General features: G+C 35.1%; 1 protein-coding gene and 1 pseudogene across 1 annotated transcript; both read left to right on the forward strand.

The window, feature by feature from the left end:
• Nucleotides 1-12,589: 12,589 nt before the first annotated feature.
• LOC105300761 (olfactory receptor 6N2-like) lies at nucleotides 12,590-13,534 on the forward strand. The gene has a single exon (XM_011373119.1). The coding sequence runs from the start codon at nucleotides 12,590-12,592 to the stop codon at nucleotides 13,532-13,534; it is 945 nt and encodes a 314-aa protein (XP_011371421.1).
• A 7,480-nt stretch (nucleotides 13,535-21,014) lies between these two features.
• LOC105300762 lies at nucleotides 21,015-21,954 on the forward strand (annotated as a pseudogene).
• Nucleotides 21,955-23,491: the final 1,537 nt, after the last annotated feature.

The following is a 23,491-nucleotide window of genomic DNA, read 5'->3' on the forward strand; positions in this document are numbered from 1 at the left end:
GGACTCCCAGAAAAACTGTATTTTGGAGCTGCTTTCATTCTGGTCTGCATTCTCATGTTCCCAATTAGTATTAATTGAGGAAGGCAATAGGAGAAAACTGGGACCTCGTCAAAGCTCCCTACTCCACAACACAGGTAAGAGGAGGTCTCTGCAGAGAAAATGCTGATAATTACTGAAGTTCAGGCTATGCTTCATTAAATAAGCACATCTCCCTCCTGGGAACCTTGTCTCACCCTTTGGCTTCCCCAGCTCAATTAAGCAGCTTGTTTGCCTTTCCATTAGCAAACTTGTTAGTGCTTTGCTGTATTCCCTTGAGTTGCTCAGAAGAGAAGTTTTGTGGGAGGATTCCCTTAGCTGTATGTTTCCCTGTGGGATATCTAAGCATTCAGGTCCTTAGAACAGGCTGTGTGTGGCAGTAATAATTCAGCAATTGTTCCAAGGCTCCTCTGCTTGACCAAAGGGAAGTTGAAACAAAAGCCTGGATTGACTAAGTATAAGGATGTTTGATACAACTGCCTGAGATCTAACTGAGAAGGAGGGGAATAGATATTCAATATCTGTTTTGGAACACTGTTGAAATATTGCTAGGATCATCTTGTGCTGTTGGGCTTCTGGGTAGATGCCCATTCTGTCTGAACTCCTTCCCATGTAGAGAATTCCTTCAGGTCCCATACATTGGTATAGCTCTTTAATACTCACCAAGCACTCACACATTTCAACAATATCTCCCCACCGTGGCAAGGCAGGACAGGCTGCATACAATTATTCCCTATTTTTCAAGTAGAGAACTGAGGCTCTAGGAGCTCAGTCTATAGAACAGAGACTGCATCAGTAAGGGGATTTCTAGCCCTTATTAAGAACAGATGAAATGACATTCAAAATTACCCAATCCTTTAGTCCATTCAAACCAGCCATCTGTAATTTAATTTAATACCTACATGTTTACCTCCAATAAATTAGTTTTAATAGCAGTAATACTATCTGTGTACCCATTAAAGTGGATATGTAAAATGATATATGAGGAAACAGGCTCAGAAAGGCTATATGGCTAATCTAGGATCACACACACACACACACACAAAAGATCTAGTATTCTTGCCTAGGTGAGGGGAGGCAGAGGAGTGCATTTTAAATGAAAGACTAACATAAGATAGATAGGGAAATGAATTCAATAATTAGTAACTGTCCAGAATAAATGGAGAGGAAGGCATATAAGGAAGGATAAGTGGGAGACACAATTAAGATGATAGGTTCAGAAAATGTTAGAGCTCATCATTACCCTGATTTTACCTTCCTTGTTCTATGATACCTGGCTTTATTAAAAGCAATTGGGGGGATCATTTTATGAAAATTATAGATGTCTAACCAATGTACTGTATGCTTAAAACTAATTTAAATAAATAAATTTATTTTTTAAAAATTTAGCTAAAACAGACAAAAAAAATAAAGACTAATCCTTAGTCTCTTAAAGTACACAGTTTCTGCATTAGATAGCAAACAGAAGATGCATTAGTATATGAGGGGTCTCAGACCCTGTCTAGATTTCCTCATGGTCTCTGTCCTTTACCAGTAGTAGAAGTTTTTAATTAAGTTAGGCCATTATCCAGCCCTTGGTTCCTGGACATCAGTCCATATGCCTGAAGCCCTAGCCTTGTTGACTTTGAGTAAGAACACTGAATAATATTACCTGTTCGGAACGAACTCTTGTCTGTGTCTGTCACAAGTAGACAGTCAACCTGGAACTAGGAATGTTTTTTCTTTCTTCATATTAGTTCAACAATTGCTGCATAACACTAGCAAGAAGCAGATCCAGATTTCTTGAAGTATCAAAGACAACACTCAGGAAATTATCTAATTCCATATTTTTCAAACAAACACGGCATTAGAAACATAACATATAGAGTGGGTAAGTACGAAGTAGAAAACAGACTGGCATAGAAAGTAAAAATGGGGATCTAAAGCCCTGGCTACTCCCTATACCCTCTTTTCTTCCTTGGCTCTTCAACTAGTTCCTCTGCTGAGATGATTTAGTTTAGTATTCTGACTTTTCAAATGAGTGAATTGAAGGCAAAGGAGGTGACATGATCGGCCAAGGATATGGAATTCATTACTAACAAAGACAGGACAGGAACGTGGCAGAGAAAGGTCACTGTTTGGGTCATGATGCGTAAAATTGTTTTTAATTATATTTTCGTAAAATATAAATAGAAAGGTTATTAAACTTATAGTAAACAGGCATGGATTCAACCCTATATTCACTCCAATGAGCTAGTGACCTTGATAAGACTTCCTCAGCCTCATTCTCTCTGTCTGCCAAATGAAAGACTGAGGATGGATGACTACTCACATTCCTTCTTGCTTAGGGAGTTTTGATTCCATGATTGCAACATTCCTTGAAGAAAGTGGGATCTGAATTAGATCTAGATAAGTAAAATCTGAATATCCAGAACAGAGAAGAAAAGGGGTTGATCCAAATCCCAGTGTTATCACTTTTTTGCTATACAATTATGAGTAAAAATAATTTAACCTCCTCTGAACAGCCATTTTCCTATGTTAAAAAAAAAAAAACTTGTAATGATTTCCACTAAACAGTCCTATCAAGTTTAAATATAACAACATATGCTAAGTGCTTAAGTGTTCCTGACTCTTAAGAGGTACTCTATAAACAATAAAAAGCCTTATTATTCCAGAAAGGCCATGTAATGGTTGGAAAAGCAACTTTGAAGCTTGTCTGCCTGAATTTAATCATTACCTCTACCACTTTTATTAGGCATGACCTTGGACAATGTACTTAACCTCTCTGTTCTTTCATTTTCTCATTTATAAAATGTGTGTGTAGTGGGGAGAGAATAACCTTATTCAAAGTATTTTTGTGATAGGGTAAAATTATTTTACACATGTAAAACAGAACAATAAATATAACATATAAGATAGCCCTTATTATTTTAAATTTGCCACACAAGTTTCTGCAGTGGGAATTTTTTTCCTTGAGCATAGCTAATTTTACACATACCTCACATTTTTGTCACATGTGAGTCAGTAGAATGGGTAATACTCCCAATCAAGCACCTTCTTTAGAGCTAGGTGTTCAAGGTCATACTAGAACATTCCGTGTATTTTTCTGTGCCCTGATGAAGTTTATACTATCCACAATGCATGGCTTTTTGAGCCCTATATTTTTCTTTCTTACTCTTCCTGTTCTCCTGTGCTGTGGTTATTTCAAATTGCTTTATTGAGAGATGGTTATGGAGGCAACAAAATACTACTTGGCCAGCACATTGCCTGGTGGCAGTCCAAAAGGAATCACTGATTTCTAGTTGGAGCTCAGTATATTCATTCATTTGTGAATAAATGAATAAATTAATGAGTAAATGATTGGACTACTAAGAATCAAATGAGGGTGATATAGATTAAGCATCCTTCTTATAACCTCACCAGATGTCATTCCCTAACCCCTTTTTTTAGATTAGTTTTATGCTCCAAACTCACCTCCCCTTTTATTTCACAATCTTCTATTCTCTAAAACCTTCTGAGGTCTTTCCCTTCATATCTTCCTAAAACCAGAGCTTTCCAACAAATACAGATATTAGGTGAGCTGAATTACTGATGGCCCTGCATCTCACCCCTTGAATGATAAGATACAGCCTGAGGAAACTACAGCCTGAGGAAACTACAGTTTGCATTTGTCAGCAAGCAGTCTTTCTGTTTACTTTAGTGTGTCACACAAATATCATTATTTTTCCCTTTTGCTATGATGTAAAAAAATGCAATGCATCAACATGACACATCATGGTGGACGTTTCGGAGCCAATTCTTTGGCTCATTCCTTCTTCGATGTTGACATTAGTTTTGTCAGTCTAGGATAATAATAAGAGAAGTATATATTATATGTATTATATATAATATATATATGTATTATATATACTATATACACATACTTATTTCTATATATCTGTGTTAAGCATAAAAACATATATTTCATATAAGAAGTGTATTGAGATATATTATATCACAATCACTGTGATTTCTCCTCTTATATTACATAAGCTATTTTGATAACACCTTTTCTAATTGTCGAACCACATTTTGTTTCTGAGAAAACAGTATTACATATACATATGTTCATAATACAAATTTTTAGATAAATAAAAAATATATATACTTATTTCACTCATTCCTCTTCATTTAGAGTAATGTACATATGTATACATACATATTCAAAAAGTAATATATATATGTGTGTGTATACATATATATTCAGATCACTAATTCCAAAGTAGAAACAAAGCTAACATTCTATCATCTATGGCATTTATATAGTTTGTCATCTAAGTAAAGCTGAAATATTTTTAGGAATGAAGCAGGAAAGAGATAATTACAGACCATCTATCCCAGTGAGTGCTCAGCGGAAGTGTGATAGTATAGCAGTGCCTCTGAGTCAGGACTACATTACTCAAAGGGAAGACTAAGAGTATGCCGAGGCACAAGCAAAGTATTAAAATTAAACAAAGGACATATCTGGACATTAAAAAAAAATACAAGATGGAGGAGTAGGTAAATACTATGCTTGTCTTCTTCTACTACCACATCAAAATTACAACTAAACTACAGATCATCATTGAGACCCTCCTGAAGTCTAGCTGAACAGAAATCCTGTAACTAGGAATATACAGAAGAAGCCATGTTGAGACTGTTACTAGATGCAGAGATGCTGAAGGGGCTAGTCCTACACTCTTCCGTGGCAGTTAAAAATTGGGAGGGATATCTCGGCTTTAGAGGTCTCCCCTGAAGAATGAGGAGTCCAGCCCCACAATGGGATCCCCAGTCCAGAATTCCAGTGCTGAGGGGAGAAGTTCCCATAACTTCTGGCTGTGAAAAGCAGCAACTATGGTGGCTGATTGAAACAGAGTGCTGCTGGAGTCCTAGGAACTCCTCTTAGCTCCACTCTTAGCTCCAGCATTGGAGCAAATAAAGTAGCAGAAAACACCAAATCTGAAAGGCAACAAGAAAACAAATCCAAAAAAATGAGAAAAGTTAAGAAGCATCTATGAAAACATGAAGTGCACCAACATTTGCATCATAGGGTTACTAGAAAAAGAAGAGAGAGAGCAATAAATCAAAAACCATTTCAAGAGATAATGACAGAAAACTTCCCTAACCTGGTGAAGGACATAGACATACAAACCTGACAAGCACAGAGTCCCAAAGACAATGCACCCCAAAAGGCCCACACCAAGACACACTATAATTAAAATATCAAAGGTTAAAGAGAGAGAGGGAATCTTAAAAGCAGCAAGAGAAAAGTAGTTAGTTACCCACAAGGGAGTTCTCATAAAACTGTCAGCTGACTTCTCAAAAGAAATTTTGCAGGCTAGAAGGGCTTGGCATGAAATATTCCAAGTGATAAAAAGCAAGAACCTACTACCAAGATTACTCTACCTAGCACAGCTATCATTTAGAATCTAAGGACATATAGAGAGCTCCCCAGCCAAGAATAAGCTAAAGGAGTTCATCACCGCCAAACCTAAAAAGTTAAAGGGACTCTTTTAAAAGATTTTTTTTTAAAAAGATAAAAAATATGAATAATATAATAAGGGGGTCAAATATATGGTAAGTAAAGGAGATTTGACTTTGGGTGGTGAGAATGCAATGTACAGATGATTTGTTATTAAATTGTACACTTGAAACCTATATAATTTTATTAACCAATACACCTCAATAAATTTAATTAAAATATGAATAATAAAATGGCAATAGCTACATATCTAGCAACAATTACTTTTAATGTAAATGAATTAAATGCTGCAATCAAAAGACAGAGTGGCTGAATGGATAAGAAAAAAAAAAAACTCACATGTACTGCCTAAAAGAGATTCACGTCAGGTCAAAAAACATACAGAGACTAAAAGCAAAATGATGGGAAAAAATTTCATTAAAATGAAAAGGAACTCTCATACACTGCTAGTGGGACTGCAAATTGGTACAGCCACTATGGAAATAGTATGATGGTTCCTCAAAAAACTAAGAATTGATCTACCATATCCAGCTATTCTTCTACTGGATATTTACCTTAAAAACTTGAAAACCCATATCCGAAATGATATTTGCACATCGATGTTCATAGCAGCATTATTCACAGTGGCCAGGACATGGAAGCAACTAAAGTGTCCTGTGATAGATGATTGGCTAAAGAAGCTGTGGTACATATATACAATGGAATATTACCCATTCATAAGAAGAAATGAACTATTGCCATTTGCGACAACATGGGTGGACCTCGAGATAATCATGCTAAGTGAAATAAGCCAGACAGAAAATGTTGGAAACCACATGATATCACTTATATGTGGGATATAAACCTAAAAGCAACAAATGAACAGAACGAACAGAGACTCGTGGACATGGACTATAGACTAGTGATTACCAGAGAGTAGGGGATGTGAGAGGAAGGGGAAGGTAGATAGGATAAAGGAGGTCAAATATGTGGTGACAGAAAGAAATCTAACTATGGGAGATGAACATACTGTGTAAATATATATACGCCTTATTTTTAAAGTATACAGCTGAAACTTATTGGATTTAGTTAACCAATGTTGCCATAAAAGTAAATTAATTAATTAATTATTTTAAAAAAGAAGAAGAGGTGGTACATATATATGCAATGGAATATTAACCATAAAAAAGAATGAAATCTTGCTATCTGCAACAACATGAATGGGCTAGAGAGTATTGTGCTGAATGAAGTAAGACAGACAGAGAAATACAAATGCCATGTAATTTCACTTATATGTGGAATCTAAAGAATGAAATAAACAAAGAAACAAAAAACAAATAACACAGATACAGAAAATATTTGGATGATTTCCAGATGGAAAGGGGATTAGAGGATGGATAAAAAAGAGGACAAGCATAAGGAATGCAAATTGGTAGTTACAAAATAGTCATTAGGATGTAGAGTATAGCATCCTAAGGAATATAGTCAATAATATACTAACTATTTATGGTGCCAGATCGATACTAGATTTGTTGGGATGATCACTTTGTAAGTTATATAAATGTCTAATCACTATGTTGTACACCTGAAACTAATATAATATTGTATGTCAACTGTAATTAAAAAATAAAAATTATCAAATAAAAAAAATACCAGGAAAAAAAGAATGAAGCAAGGCAGTATTCATAATTATTCTGGGACAACAAACATTAACCGGAATGCACTTGGGCAAATCAGGATATGTAAATGCATTCTGTCAGTGTATTGACATGTACATTAAAAATAAATATTTGTTTCATTTATTCATGTTAATTAAATTTATTAGGATTACATTGGTTAATAAGATTATATAGGTTTTTAGTGTACTATTCAATAATACATTACCTGTATTTTGCATTATTTGTTTACTGCCCAAAGTCAAACATATTTTTTAATAGATAATATACCTACATTGTTTTAAAAATCAAAATAATTTATAAATTGTATATGTAGGAGAATATTTCTCCACCCCAGCTCACATGACCTTTTTTACCTCTTGCCATCCCTCATCCCTACAGTAAGAAACAACTTTCATTGGTGTTTCTTATAACCATATAGTTTTTCTTTATGCAAAAACAAGTAAGTATAAATATTCTTATATGATCTCTGGAGATCATTTTATATCACTGTAGAAATTGAATTTTGGCAAACAGCTCCATGCCGTTCCATTGTGTGTTTAATTCAACTGTCCCTTATTGAAAGGCTAATGTGTTGCTTCCAGTCTTGCTATTACGAACAGAATTACAATGAATAACTTTGTGTATACATTATTTCATATCTATGCCCATACATAGCTAAATGATTCTTGGAAGTGTGACTGCTGGGCACAAGTGAATATGTAGTATGCATAACTATTGCTTAATTTTCTTTCTAATTTGTTATGCTATCTTATACTCCTATAAACAATGTATGAAAAGGTGTTTTTTTCTGTAACTATGCCAACAAATTGTGTTTCATTATTTTGTATCTTTGTGGATCTAAAGGTGAAGAAAGTATCTCAGTGTATTTAAATTTGCATGTATCTCATCATGAGTTAGGTTGCATACATCTCATTATGAGTTAGGTTGAACATCTTTAATATGTTTCGGTGCCCTGTGGGTATTTTAAATGTCTCCGCCACTCCAATGTAAGCATTTTAAAGAAAGGGACTATGTTTTATGCATCTCATACTTTCCATAGTATTAGTGTGGAAAATAGAAAGCATTTAATAAATATATTTAATGAATAAATGACAGAATCACTGTGATTTCTCATCTCATATTATTAAGATACTTTGGATAACATATTTTCTAACTTTTGGATCACATTTGTTTTCCTGGAAAACAATATTACTTATAAAACCCTAAAGATTCCACCAAAAAAAAAAAAACTATTAGAAACAATAAATAAATAAAGTCGCAGAATACAAAATAAATGTACAAAAATTAATTGTGATTCTATACACTAACAGTAAAATTTCAGGGAAAAAAATGAAAAAAAAACTATTCCTTTTGCAATTGCACCAAAAAGAATAAAAGACCTAGAAATAACCTTAAAGCATGTGAAGGACCTATACATTGAAAATTATAAGACATTATTTTAAAACTTGAAGATGACACAAAGAAATGGAAAGATATTTTGAGTTCATAAATTAGAAGAAAAACAGTTAAAATGGCCATAATACCCGAAGCAATATAAAGATTTAATGCAAACCCCAGAAAAATCCCAATGCCAATTTTAAATGAAATAAAACAAAAAAATTATAAGATTTGTATGGAATAACAAAAGACCCAAAATAGCCAAAGTAATCTTGAAGGGGAAAAAAAGTTCTGATGTATCACACTGCCTGACTTCAAATTATACTAGAAAGTGACGATAATCAAAACAGCATTGTACTGGCAGAAAAACAGACACACAGGCCAATGGAAGAGAATTGTGAGCCCAGAAGTAAACCACATATATATGGGCAAATAATTTTCAACAAAAAGCCAAAAATATAGATAGAAATGAAAGTCTCTTCAATAATGGTTCTGGGAAAATTGAAAAGCCACATGCAAAAGAATGAAACTAGACTGCTATCTGTCACCATACACCAAAACTAACTCAAAATGAATTAAAAATCTAAATATAAGACCTGAAACAATACATTGCATAGAAGAAAACATAAGTACTAAACTCATGGACCTTGGATTTAGGGATGACTTTATGAATTTGATCTCAAAGTTAAGGGAAGTATAAGCAAAAATAAATAAATGGGACTACATCAAACTAAAAAGCTTCCTTCCGCATGGCAAAAGAAACCATCAACAAAACAAAGAAGCAACAAACTCAATGGAAGAAGATATTTGCAAACAACATCTTCGATTAGGAGCTAATATCCAAAATATTTAAAGAACTTATACAACTCAACAACGACAACAACAAAACAAGCAATTCTATTAATAAATGGGCAATGGACCTGAACAGACACCTCTCCCAAGAAGATAAACAAATGGCCTACAGACATATAAAAAGATGCTGAATTTCACCTAGCTATTAGGGAAATGCAAATCAAAACCACAGTGAGCTATCACTTCACACCTGTAAGCATGGCTATTATCAATAGGACGAGTAATAACAAGTGTTGGAGAGATTATGGGGAAAAAGGAACCCTCAAACACTGCTGGTGAAAATTAATTGGTACAGCCATTGTGGGAAACAGTATGAAGGTACCTCAAAAAATTAATAATAGAATCACCATATGATCCAGCAATCCCTCTTCTGGATATCTACTCCAAAAAAAAAAAAAAAAGTTTATTTTTAAAGATATATGCACCTTAATATTCGTTGCAGCATTATTCATGGTGACCAAAATATGAAAATAACTGGTGTCCTTTGATATATGATTGGATAAAAAAGATGCAGTACATATATACAATGGAATATTGCTCAGCCATAAGAAAAGATAAAATACTGTCATTTGCAACAAAATGGATGAATCTTGAGATTATCATGCTGTGCGAAATAAGTCTGAATGAAAGTTGAGAACCGTATGATTTCACTTATATTTGAAATATAAAACTAAAAGCAACAAACAATAAGACGAACAAATAAAAACTTATAGACACAGACAACATTGTATGGTTATCAGAGGGAAAGTGGGGAGAAGATACATAAAGGTAAAAGGGGTCAAATATATGGTGATGGAAGGAGGTTTGACTCTGGGTGGTGAACACAGAATACAATATACATATGATATAGTATTGAATTATACACTTTAATCCTACATAATTTTATTAACCAATGTCACCAAAATAAATTTAACAAAAATAAAAAATAAATATAACCATAATGCAGAATGTTTAGAAGAATAAAAAAATCACTTGTAAAAGTAATTCAAAACATTTATTTATTTATTTTTCTAATCATTTCCAACCTTTTTCAGATATCAACAATCATATTGTCAAATTCTGATGCTTTTGAAATTCTACTTTCTTCACTTAACAGTACAACAGGAACTCTTAGTTGTCTCTTTTTCTAAATCATGAATTTCTTGATGAAAATATCAGAACTTATTCTTTTCTCTTGCCCCATTTCTAACACAGAATACATATTAAGTGAGCATGCTCTACATTTGGGGATTGTATGAGAAGAAAATAAACATTTTTCTCAGCCAAGCAAAGCCTAAACATGGAACATTTCAACTTTTCTCTCTTCATGCTACTTTTAACTCAAACTCCTCATTCCTAATTCATATCCAATGCTAAATCTTTATCATACTTTTTTGCACTGATTTGAGTTCATGTATAAGCCTCTTAGAAACACATATTTGTGTCAAATTAGTTGCTTTTTGAAGGTAAACCCACAGCCATTGTAATATACTCGTAATGAGAAGCCATGATAATACAATTGGGCACTACAAAGCATGGGGGAAGTTTGTCTCAGAATCTGTCTTACTGATCAATAAACAAGACTGGAATTAGAGGTGTTTGATATTAGGGACTCTGGAGAATGAAGCAATTTATCAAATGGCAATGATAAACATCCATCCTAGAGAAAGGCAGGTGTTCCAGATAAAGTAGAATCTAGGAGTTGAGTAGAAATGAAGCTGATTGAAAAATCTCCTTGCATGGAGAATTTTTTAAAAATGGTACTCAGTTATGGAGTGCTTAAGGTAATACTCTCCACGTGTGCACAACATTATGCAAGATGGGTTGTCTCTCCCCATACAAAGCTATGTGGAACTTGCAGAAAGTTCTAGTGACCCAGAAGGGACGATGTCTCTGAGATTGGATTCCAGAGCCTGACAATTATGGTTGTAGAGTTGAACAAAATCATTTGAGAAATTGAGCTGATTGCTTTCACTTTCTTGTGCCCAACATCTTTTCCCAGAGGAATACATACTGAGAGATAGTCACGCCCGACAACTTCAGGGAACGCACAGCAAGGAGCACCCAGGAGACCAACATTTGAAGGAACATGAAATATAAGAAGGGAAGTATATTGGAAGTAGATGTGACACTGAAGAAGAAGCTACAAGTCTGAATGCCATCAAAACAGTCAGGTAGTAGGCAGAGGTGCTACAATAGAGATGAGAGTAGCTGAAGAAGAGGACAAGGAAAGGGCTTTGACCTTTCTTAGGTGAAGTCTATTAGAATGTTGGAGGAAAACTCTAGGGACAAAGGTATGGATGTCCTCCATAACCCACTGACATTTTTCAGTGACTTTAGGGAACCATAAATTATCTGTATCATAGGTCTTAGAAAACATCTGTTCAAAACTTTTTATTTTAGAGAAGTTGAGGTTATATAAGGAGAAGTTGCTTAGCCCAGCATGCATTGCCAGTTAGTGACAGAGCAAGTTCACAAATTCCTGACTTAAGTAAGGCTCTTAAAAAAAATAAAAATAAAAATAAATAAAAATAAATAAAAAACTACCAGGAGGTTCTGACCTCATGGTTTTCCTTCATGAGAATTCCTTGTGCACATCTTATTTGGAGATTATATTTTCAAAGGCATAATGTGTCCACTGAAATAAATTATCTTCAGGCATCATGGACCTGCGATATCAGAGACACTTCTTAGAGCTTCTGCATTTCTTTTATTTCCCATCTTTTCTTCTTCTAGTCCTCATGAGAACTCTATAAACTATGAAGGGGAGTCCTGAAAGATGCCTCAACAGTCAGTTTTAAAGGATGACTACCATCCTTTCTCCAGAGCCAAGTATAGCTTTTATTTTACCATTAGAAACTATAGGAAAGATAGAGGTAGGAATTTTTCTCTCTCTTTTGTACTGATGGCAGAGTAGGAAATAAATCCATCTAGAACCTAATATCATAGCATATAAAAAATGAACTACAATCAGGAGCCTTGATTTCTAGTTCCAGCCCTGTCAACAGCAGATTCTAGGATATGGTTTCAACTTTTCTACCTTTGATGCTGTAGTTCCTCTCTTACAAAATGGAACCATTGGTGAGATAATATCCAAGTTTCTTTTAATTGTTCACATTCAGTGTTCTTGAAACTAGAAAAATTTCTGAAGAGAAGAAAAATACAGAAGTAGTAGTTATTTTATCTTTCTCCCTTGTTCTCAGGAATTATGGATCATGTCAATCACACATGGACTCAAGTGTTCATCCTTGCTGGTTTTACTATCACTGGAACCCTGCAGCCTCTTGCATTCTTGGGGATCCTGTGCATCTATCTCTTCACCCTAGCAGGAAACTTGTTCATTATCATCCTGGTTCGAGCAGATTCTGGACTTTTCACACCAATGTACTTCTTTATCAGTGTCCTCTCCTTCTTGGAATTCTGGTATGTCAACACCACAGCGCCCACACTGCTGCATACCTTGCTCCATGGATGTTCACCCATCTCATCAGCTGTGTGCTTCATCCAGCTGTATGTCTTCCATTCATTGGGCATGACTGAGTGCTATCTGTTGGGTGTCATGGCTCTGGATCGCTACCTTGCCATCTGTCACCCACTCCACTATCATGCTCTCATGAGCAGAAAGTTACAGTTATGGTTAGCAGGGGCCACTTGGGTGGCTGGCTTCTCAGCTGCACTTGTACCTGCTAGCCTCACAGCCACTCTGCCCTTCTGTTTGAAAGAGGTAGCCCATTACTTTTGTGATCTGGCACCACTATTACAATTGGCATGTGTGGACACAAGCTGGTATGTTCAGGTCCATGGGGCAGTGATTGGAGTGGCCACTGGGTGCAACTTTTTGTTCATTTTGGGGCTCTATGGGGGTATCTTGAGAGCTGTGGTGAAACTGCCCTCAGCTGCCAGCCGTGCAAAGGCTTTCTCCACCTGTTCCTCCCATATGACTGTAGTGGCACTTTTTTATACTTCTGCCTTTACAGTTTATGTGGGCTCACGTAGGATTCACCCCGAGGGCATGGAGAAATGTATTGCCTTGGTATATGCTCTTTTTACTCCTTTCCTCAATCCCATTATATATACCCTTCGTAACAGGGAGGTGAAGGAAGCCATGAAAAGGGTCACTGTCAGAATCAGGACTATTTTAAAGGCACCCTGACAAACTCTATTATTATAGCCCAGCTTTTTGGTAACTGTAGAATTCATCCAGTTGATTAATTAATCATCTTGTCAGAGTAAAAGTAAACATCAATGAAAGAATCAGTCAGATTATTTGTCGAACATACTGCAAACACCCACTCAAAAAGACAGTCCTGGATTTATCAGAGTTCGAACATGTAAAGAGAGAGGAAGTATGTCTTTGACTTCATCCTAATGTAATGGGGGAGAAGTGACACAAGGAGGTAAAAAAATCAGAGACTGTTTTGCTGAATTTATGACTTCATGCCATACTGGGAGAAAGAAGACCAACTAAAGCTTAGAGTGAACATTTTCGTCAAGATAGAATTCTCAGAGAAAGATTGAAAATGTGAAAAACAATATTGGGAACAAGAAGACTAAAATTATAACTTGTGTAAATTTCATATGTTAAGCAGTGATCCATGGGCAGAAAGTTTATCAAAGTAGATTTCAGTGATCCAGGTCTATCTTGTGATCAAAGGTAGCTTAGTGGAGGAGAGAATGAGCCTATTGGGAATAAGGCTGGAAGCTAGAGAGAATAATTACTCTCTAATGAGGCAATAGGGTATTGGAAATAAGGGTGCTGTCTGAGTTTATTTTTAATATCATGAAATATACCTTAGAAATTATCTGGAGCCAAACGAAAACAACAAACGAGCGGCAGAGAAACCAAATGCTTTGCAAATCTTGTATATAAAGGACACATGTACAAATTAGAAAGCAGATTGAAATTTGAAATTTGAATAAAAATATGGACCTAAAGCTCTGATCACATTCTATCTTCTCTTTTCTCTCCCCATTCCCCAGCCACTTCCTCTATTGAGCAGAGATTGAAACACTCAGGTTCAATTTCCATACTTTAGTGATGTGTGAATTGAAGGCCAAATACCTGCCAAAGGATGTTAGAAAATTAGTGAGAAAGACAGGACCAAAATCTCAGCAGAGATTAGGCTATTGTATAGGTTTTAAATACTTTGCCTACTTTTCATTCTCATATAAGTAAGTGCTAAGATATAAACTATTATTTTTGTATGTCTGCCTTATATCAGAAACAGTGATAGCTGCTTTCAAATGCATTTTTTATTTAATCCTCATAGGATCCCTCTGAAAAAGGAAGACTTAATCCAATATTTACATAATGAAATTATAAGGATTACTGGACTTGTTGTAAAGAGACATGAAGTTAATCCTAAATCCACTTCAGCGGGCTGGTGGCCTTTTCAAGATCTTCTCAGCTTCATTCTTTCCATTTGCCAAAGAAGAGGCTGGGGGTGGATGACTGCATACATCCTTTCCTGCTTAGGGAGTTTAATTCCATGATTTCAACATTTCTTAAGGAAAGCAGGATCTGAACTAGACTCAGATGGGTATAATATAAGTATCCAGAACAGAGAGCAAAAGTGGTTGTTACAAATCCAAGTTTTGCCAACAAGTGGTCCCAGACAAAAAAGAAAGTAATTTTTCTCTGACCTCGATTTTGTCTTTCTTAAAAAAAAAAAAAATTATATGATAAAGAGATCAAAAGTTAAATGAAATAACACATGCTAAGTTTTCAATACGTGAATTAGACTCATCATCTCAGAGACAGGGCAGTATAGCAGTTAGAGTGTGGATTTTGATGCCTGTCTGCCTGGGTTCAAGCATTAGTTCCACCATTTACTTGCTGTGTGATCTTCAGCAATGCACAGCTGCCCTGTGCCTCAGTTTCCTGATCTGTAAAATGAAGACAATAATGGAAACTTAAGCACTATTAAATCTTAACTATCATTACTTCAAAAGTTTTCACATACATCTATAGTGAGGATTTCTTGAGAAAGTTTGGATAGATAGATAGATAGATAGATAGATAGATAGATCGATCGATCTCCCATTTTTATTATGTATGAAGTCAGTATTAACATTCCAAGTGAAGCATCTTCTTTTGATCAGTTTCCAAAGTCAGCTTTGCATAACATGAGGAATGATTCCTGCTCTCATGAAGTATATGTTGTTTCCCTAAATGCAAATGCAGTACTGCATTCTGCTGGCCTGTGTAGTCTATTGTATTTAAGCTCTGATCTTTTCTCTCCTCTTGCACCTCATTTCACTCTGACAATTCTTTCTGAGGTAGTGGTTGTGGTGGGCAAAACAAAAACTACTGAGGTGGCAGCACCAAAGAATGGTTGGAAGTTCCTTATCCTTGCAATGGCTTTAATTAATAACACATTAATTTATAGAACTATGAGTCTCATCTCTGTGGAGTCTATAACATGCAGCAAGTCTGGGGGCTTACAATCCTGTTTTGGAGACATAAATAGTTAACAACTCAAGGCAGCATCATTAACTTTTAGTACAGTGCTTGATTTTCATTTATGAACGAATGAATAAATGAACGAATAGACTCTTAACAGTCAAATGAGTGTAATAGTTAGTAAGTACCTCTCCTAAAACTCCACCAGTAGATAGTCTCTTTCTTAGAACTATTTATAGCTTTGAATTCCCCTTGTCTTTCATTTTACAATCTTTTCTCTCTTGCAAACTCCTGGGTCTTTTCCTTTATAATATGACACTAAGATCATCCTTAGCGCGGGTTCCCAACTGATATATATAACAGGAATGCTGAGTAACTGATGTTCCACCCCTAATGCATGCCCTTTGAAGTGTCAGGTAGGGCATGAGGGAATTGGTGTCCCTGACCGATTGCCTCTTCCTGTTCACCTAAGGGTTCTCTACACATTTATCACTTTTTATATGTGTTATGTGTGGGTAAAAAAGTTTGAGAAGCAATGCTTTAGGGTGCATAAGTGCCCAAGATAAGGCCCAAATTATGGTTGCTTCTCTCCTGGTGACATTTGGACAACGATTCTAGCAGGAGAGATGAGAGAATAAGCCAGGAATGAAATACACTATAATCAGATTATACACTGTACTAGCATTGAGGTTAAAATTCTATCACATAGAGTGTTTATATGGTTTGTTGTCCAAACTGAAATACATTAGAGAGCAGACAAAGGTGTTATCAATAACAACTCAGGTACGATATCAGAGTTGTCTAGGGCAAACAAAAACATATGACCACAGCACACCACTGAACTAACATAATTGTATGTATGTATGTATATATGTATGTATGTGTGTATGTATGTATTTATGTATTTAATTTATTTGTGGTGATATTGGTTAATAAAATTATATAGGTTTCAAGTGTACAGTTTAGTAATGCATCATATGTATATTGCATGTGTGTTCACCAAAGTTAAATTTCTTTCCATCACCATATATTTGACCCCCTTTACCCTTATTTACCTCTCTTTAACATGATTTTCTAAATATTTCTTTGCTTCAACAAATAATACAACTAGAGGGTTCAAAAATCGAATCAATCTAAAAATATCTACATAGAGAAGTCTTGCTACTCCAATTTCCCAATCTATTTGCTTCTCTCTGTTCCTGATCCTAACCCCGATAGATCTTTCTTAATAATATTTCCTCTATGATTATGTTATTATATGCAAAATTCGCATATAAGAATATTTTATAATCCCCCATTTTTAAGTTTAAGGCTTCATATTGCACGCTTTTTTCTGTCTTTGCTTTTTTTTTCTTAATAAGAAATCTTAGAGATCTTTTCATTTCCCTGTAGAGAATGCTTCCTGTATTTAAAAATAGCTCCATTGTATTTAATTATGTTTAACTTGTCCTTATTGAAGAACTCTTGGGCTGCTTCAGATTTTAGCTATTAAATATAGAACTACAATAAATAACCTTGTATATACATCATTTCATATCTCTACATACAGATTCCTAGAAATGGGATTTCTGGATCACAGTGTAAATGCACATGTAATTTAGGTAAATATTTCTAAATTTTTCTCAAAAAGGATTATGTCATTTAGATTTTCCACCAGGAGTGGAGGAAAGTATATCCCATAGTGACTTTGTTTTCCTGCAGTGACTTTTATAAAGTGTTTTCTCAAACTTTTGGACCTTTGTAAATATAAAAACTGAGAAATGGTATCTTGTAGTTTTCAGTTTCAAATTTACTTGTGTATGAGGTTGAAACTTTGTCTTATGTTTAAAATATTTATGTACTTTTAAAATGTAATTGGCTCATTTGAGGGCCTGTTTCCCATACTCTACAGTAAATATCTTAAGGGAAAGGACTGTGCTTTATGTATCTCATTTTCCCCAGTTCCTAGCATAAGGCCTGGGCATAAAAAAGATTTAAAAGATGTTTTAAATAAAGGAATAAATGACCGTCATTTCTTATATTTCTCATATTATTTGGTTATACTTGATGTAATTTTTTTCTAACCTTTAAATCAATTTTTAAAGAATGCATTACATAGAAACATAGCACATAAAATGTTTAGATGAATAAAATGTTAAAATCACTTATAATGCCATTACCTTGAAATAATTAATAATGTGTTCATTTCTAATTTTTAATAAACATATACTTATTTCAAATATTAGCAATGATACTGTGAATTTTCAAACATGTGAATCTTACGTTTTCACTTAAGTTTTAAGTAAAGATAGTTTTAGATGCCATATTTCTCCCAAAATCATTACTTAATGGAGTCATGAGGTCTTATTTCTTCTCTCACTCCATTTCTGAGAGAGAATAAATGCTAGGTAAGCACTTTCTACTAAAAGTTAATGACGTGAAGAAGAAACAACTTATTTTGGCTAGGAAAGGCCTGACTATATTTGGAAGGCTCTAATTCTTTAGTATATTTTTCTGATTTCTGCACTACTGATTCTAGGTAATGTCTACAGTTCCTATGCTCAGGTATTTACATAACATTGATAGCTTTTTATCTCCTCAATGAATGCCAAGACATACAGATAAACAATTCAACACTACAAAGGAAGAAGCAGGTCTGTTTCAGAGTCTGGTTCAGAAAAGGAAGCTTTAGGAAAACCAATGTGATATGAATCTATAAGGAACTAAAAATAAGTAATGAAGTGGCCACTCTGAGTACAGCACAATTATTCAGTTGAAGAGACTAGATAGCTGGCTAATCTATTCAAATCCATGAAACGAAGATAAAAACAAAGAGTGTGTTTTGGTATTCAAGACTGTGGAGGATGCAGTAATTTAGTGAAATAGCAGTTGCAACTATCCATCCTGGAGAAAGATCAAGTGTTTCACATGAAGTGGGATGTAGGCTCAATGCTGGTTGAGGTTCAATGAGACTCTCTGATTGTCTAAATATTTGAGAGTTTTTTAAAAACTCTTCCAAACCTGAAGTAATATTAGTACTCTCAGAAACAAATACCTTTTTTTCATTTTTTTCAATAATCTCCAGCTCCTGCAGGAAGTTTCTTCAACTGGATCACAGAATATTCAACAATTTCCTTCTTTTCAGTACTTGTTCATCTTTTATGGTTACCTCTTTATCTTAAATTTAATTTAACAACTATTTTGTGCCCACCTTTGATTCTAAAAAAAAGAAAAAGGTATATTTGATTCAAATGCATTACTTCCAATTGAAAAATGCTTTTATTCTATTATTTTCTGAATTGCATATTTATCTAAGTAGATGCTTGCATGTAATACTCAGATGAGGTCAAAGCTCAAATGCTAATTTCAGGGCTTTTGATGAAAATATTGATTATATGGATATAAATAAAAGTGATCATAAAAAGGTAGATAAGCCTCATGAGGAAGTCTTCATGTAATAGTAGTTGTAGTGGTATAAGAAATGATAGCAATACTCGTAATGCAGGTTTAAAACAGTGCACTTAGAGCAGTGCTTTAGAATTTGATAAAAGGTTATTAAGCCAATGAATGAGAGATAGAGGACATAATGAAAGAAGAGGCAGTGATAAGAGTAATGGAGATGGTCAGCACAGAAATGATAGTGGTACTCATGGTGATTGTTCTCATAAGGATAATGAGATTTGTGGTTATCACAAAGAGAAGTTGGATGAGAAATCTCCTCATAAGGTAAAATTTTAAACATGACACTCACTTATGGGGTGCTCAAGGTGTTACTCTCCATGTGTGCATAAGATTATGCATTATGGGTTTTCTCTCTCCATACAAAGCTATGTGGAATTTGCAGAAAGTTCTAGCAAACCAAAAAAGCCAATGTCCCTGAAATTGGATTCCAGAGCCCAACAATCAAGTTTGCAGAGTTGAACAAAATCATTTGAGAAATAGAGCTGATTGCCTTCACTTTCTTGTGCCAAACATCTTTTCTCAGAGGAATGCCTACTGAGAGCTAATCACACTCAGCAACCCCAGGGAACAAAGAGCAAGGAGACCAACATTTGCAGGAACATGAAATATAAGAAGGGAAGTATATTGGAAGTAGAAGTGACACTGAACAAGAAGCTACAAGTCTGAATGTTATCAAAACAGTCAGGCAGTAGGCAGGGGTGTTGTAGTAGAGATAAGATTAGCTGAAGAAAAAGACTAAGAGAGGGCTTTGACCTTTTACAGGTGTTATATGTTAGATGAGTGGTGTGAAAACTCTTGGTACATTGATATAGACCACCTATCTCCATCCTTGCCCTCAAAACTTTTTTAAGTGGCTTTAGAAAATTACAGAGTACCAGAGCTGTCAAGGGGCTTTATAAGGCAATTATTTAAACATCTTCATTTAAGAGAAGAAAAAGTTGAAGCAAAGAGAGAAGAAATGACCAGGCTCAATGTTCATTTTGACCTAGTTGCAAAGCAAGTTTAAAAAGCCAATTTTCAAAGAATGTTTTTTCCTTATACTAAAGTCCTTCTAGGTTGACACTGCAGGGTTCTGACTTTATCAATGTGTGCACACGCGTGCACACACACACACACACATACACACACACACACACACTTAGAGATCTGATACATAATTTCTTTTGGGAATTCTTTCTTAATATGCACCATGTCTACTCATTGATTCCTCCTCTGGCCCTACGGCTCTGAGCTCTGAGGAACTCTTCCAAGTGTTTTCATATTTCTTTCTTCTCCCATCTCTTCCTTCTTCAGACCTTACTGAGAACATTCTTGAATTACAGAGAGGCTCCCTGAAGGAGTCTTAGCAGTAAAATTTAGAAAATATTTGTTTCCTTATTCCACAGTTTAGCACAACTGATTATTGGATACAGGGGGTATGCTACAGAAGGATGTTTTACAGAATCATGGAATATTTCATTTGGATTGTAAGGATAGGCGTGTTTCTGGTGTGCTATGTGGGAGAAAGTTCTAGAACCTGAGGCTCTGATGTTACATTCTATACAATAAAACATACTGGGCTGTAAAGCAGGAAACCTGACCTATACTCCAACTGTCAGCAACAGACTGTGATATTATGCAAATTGCTTATGTCTTCTGGTCTTCAGTATCTCTTTTGAAATGTGAGGGAAGTCTATTTGATAATGTGTAAGTTATTTTCAGGCTTATACATAATTTTAGGCTTTGAGGAAATTTCTCAAGAAGAAACCTAAAATAGTTCATCTGTCTTTGTCTCTCATTCTCAGGAATCATGGATCATGTCAATCATATATGAACTCAGAATTTTATCCTTGCTGATTTCATTCCCACTAAAACCCTACAATCTTTTGCATTCTTGGGAACCCTATGCATCTATCTCTTCACCCTGTCAGAAAATTTGTTAATTATCATTTTGGTTCAGGCAGATTCTGGACTTTCCATGCCAATGTACATCTTTATCAGTGTCCTCTCCTTCTTGGAATTCTGATATGCCAACATCACAGTGCCCACACTGCTGCATACCTTGCTCCATGAATGTTCACACAACCCATCAGCTGTATGCTTTTCCTATCTGTATGTCTTCCTTTTCTTGGGCTGAATATGTGCTATTTGTTGGGTGTCATGGCACTGGACTGCTATATTTTCATCTGTTGCCCGTTCCACTACCACACTCTCATGAGCAGAAAAGCAGTTATGTCTAACAGAGATCACTTGAGTGGCTGGCTTCACAGCTGCATTTGTGCCAGCCATCCTCATAGCCTCTATCTCCTTTGATTTGAAAGTTGTGGCCCATTACATTTGTTACTTGGCACCACTAATGAAGTTGGCATATATAGACACAGGCTAGCATGCTCAAGTCCATATTGTAGTGATTTACATAATCAACACATACAATCTTGTGCTAATTTGAGGAATCTATGGGGGTATCCTGAATGCTATGACAAATGCCCTCAGCTGCCAGCTGTGCCAAGGCCTTCTTTACCTGTTTCTCTCATATAACTGTAGTGACACTATTCTTTGGCTCTGCCTTCATTGTCTATACAGAGCCACTTGAGAATCAATCTGAAGACATAGACAAAGATATTACATTGGTGTGTGCTTTTCTTACCTGTTTTCTCAATCGTATTTTTTATATTCTTTGTACCAAGGAATTGAAAGAGGCTCTCAGGAGGATCATCCGGAGGGTCAGGGTTATGTTGAAGGGACCTTGAGGATCTGTAGAGTCATAAGCCATACATTTGGTAACATCAGGATTTTTTTGGTTAATCAAATAATCAAACAAATAATTTGTCAAACACACTACATGTACCAATTAAAATAAACTGAGTCTTGTATTGAGACAAATTGAGAAATTTATAGAAGGCGGGCTCTGAATTCATCTAATATGGATGAAAAAACACATAAGTTAAAAAAATAAACAAAAATAAGGATTCAAGTGTAAACGTTTAGGTAGACTTGGAACTTAGAGAGATAGAATTATGAAAAAAAAATGGAAGAACCAAAGCTAACTGTGGGATTATGTTCAAGATAGGATTCTTGGGGAAGCATTGAGAAAGTAGTAAATTAAGTTAGCAAAAAAAAAAAAAATGGAAAAAATAAAACTTCTTGGGTAAATGTTTAAGTGTGGATTGGTAAGCTATGGAAAAAGGGTTCATAAGAATATGAAGTTCAGTGTTTCTGGTGATTCTACAATAAAAGAATTTTTAAAGCTGGAGCTGAGAATTACTATCTAATGGGGAAATTAGAGGGTTAGAGATGATGGTGTTGGTTGTGTTGATAGTTAAAAGTGAGTAGAAATACATCCTGCACTTTAAATTAAAAATCATTAGTTATTCAATTAGGCAATGTTATTGATAGAGGTTCTCAAGTGCAAAACTAACTCTGGGAATGAATAGGATATATAAAAGTGAGCCACAACTTCTGTTTTCAAAGAGCTTACCATTTTGCTTTAAAGAGTCAATCATATATGAACTCAGAATTTTATACTCTCTCTCTCTCTCTCTCTCTCTCTCTCTCTCTCTCACACACACACACACACACACACACACACCCCACTACCACCACCACTATATTGACTAATATCAAAAAAGAAACTTTTCCATTTTTATGTATCTTTGTCATGGTGGGAGATCTTGAAAAGTGGAGAGAAGGAGTGCATGGATTGGCAGAAAGGGAATGAGAAAAACAAAAGTAAGCTTTACAGAAGTTTATTCTAACGTTTTTCCTAAGCTTTAGACTTTGGCATCTTAGTACCCTGGGAATGCAGTTGGTAGTTCTCTAAAAGTTCTCTTCAGAGCAGGCATGAAACTGTAGGATTCTCCTAGGCAATTCTTTGTCTCAGGATACAATGGTCACAGCTCTATTAAAAATACAAAAGGAAAACTCATTTTTAAAATAATTCTTTTGGGTGGCATTTTTTAACAGATAAGGTAAATTAGTTTCAGTTTTCCTGTCCTTGACTAATGATGCTGAAATAATTGATTTAAAAATTAATTTATTGGAGTGACATTTGTTAATAACATTAGATAAGTTTCAAGTATACAATTCTATAATACATCATTTATATATTGCATTGTGTACTTGCAGCCCAAAGTTTAGTCTTTTTCTGTCACCATATATTTTACCATCTTTACCCTTTTTATTCTTCTCCGCTCTCCTTTCTCATTGGTAACCACCGTACTGTTCTCCAAGAGTTTATTTGTTTTGTTTCTACTTTATGTTTTATATCCCACATATGAGTGAAATTAT

The sequence above is a fragment of the Pteropus vampyrus genome, unplaced genomic scaffold, assembly GCF_000151845.1.
Source record: "Pteropus vampyrus isolate Shadow unplaced genomic scaffold, Pvam_2.0 Scaffold217, whole genome shotgun sequence".
Taxonomy (NCBI): Eukaryota; Metazoa; Chordata; class Mammalia; order Chiroptera; family Pteropodidae; genus Pteropus; species Pteropus vampyrus.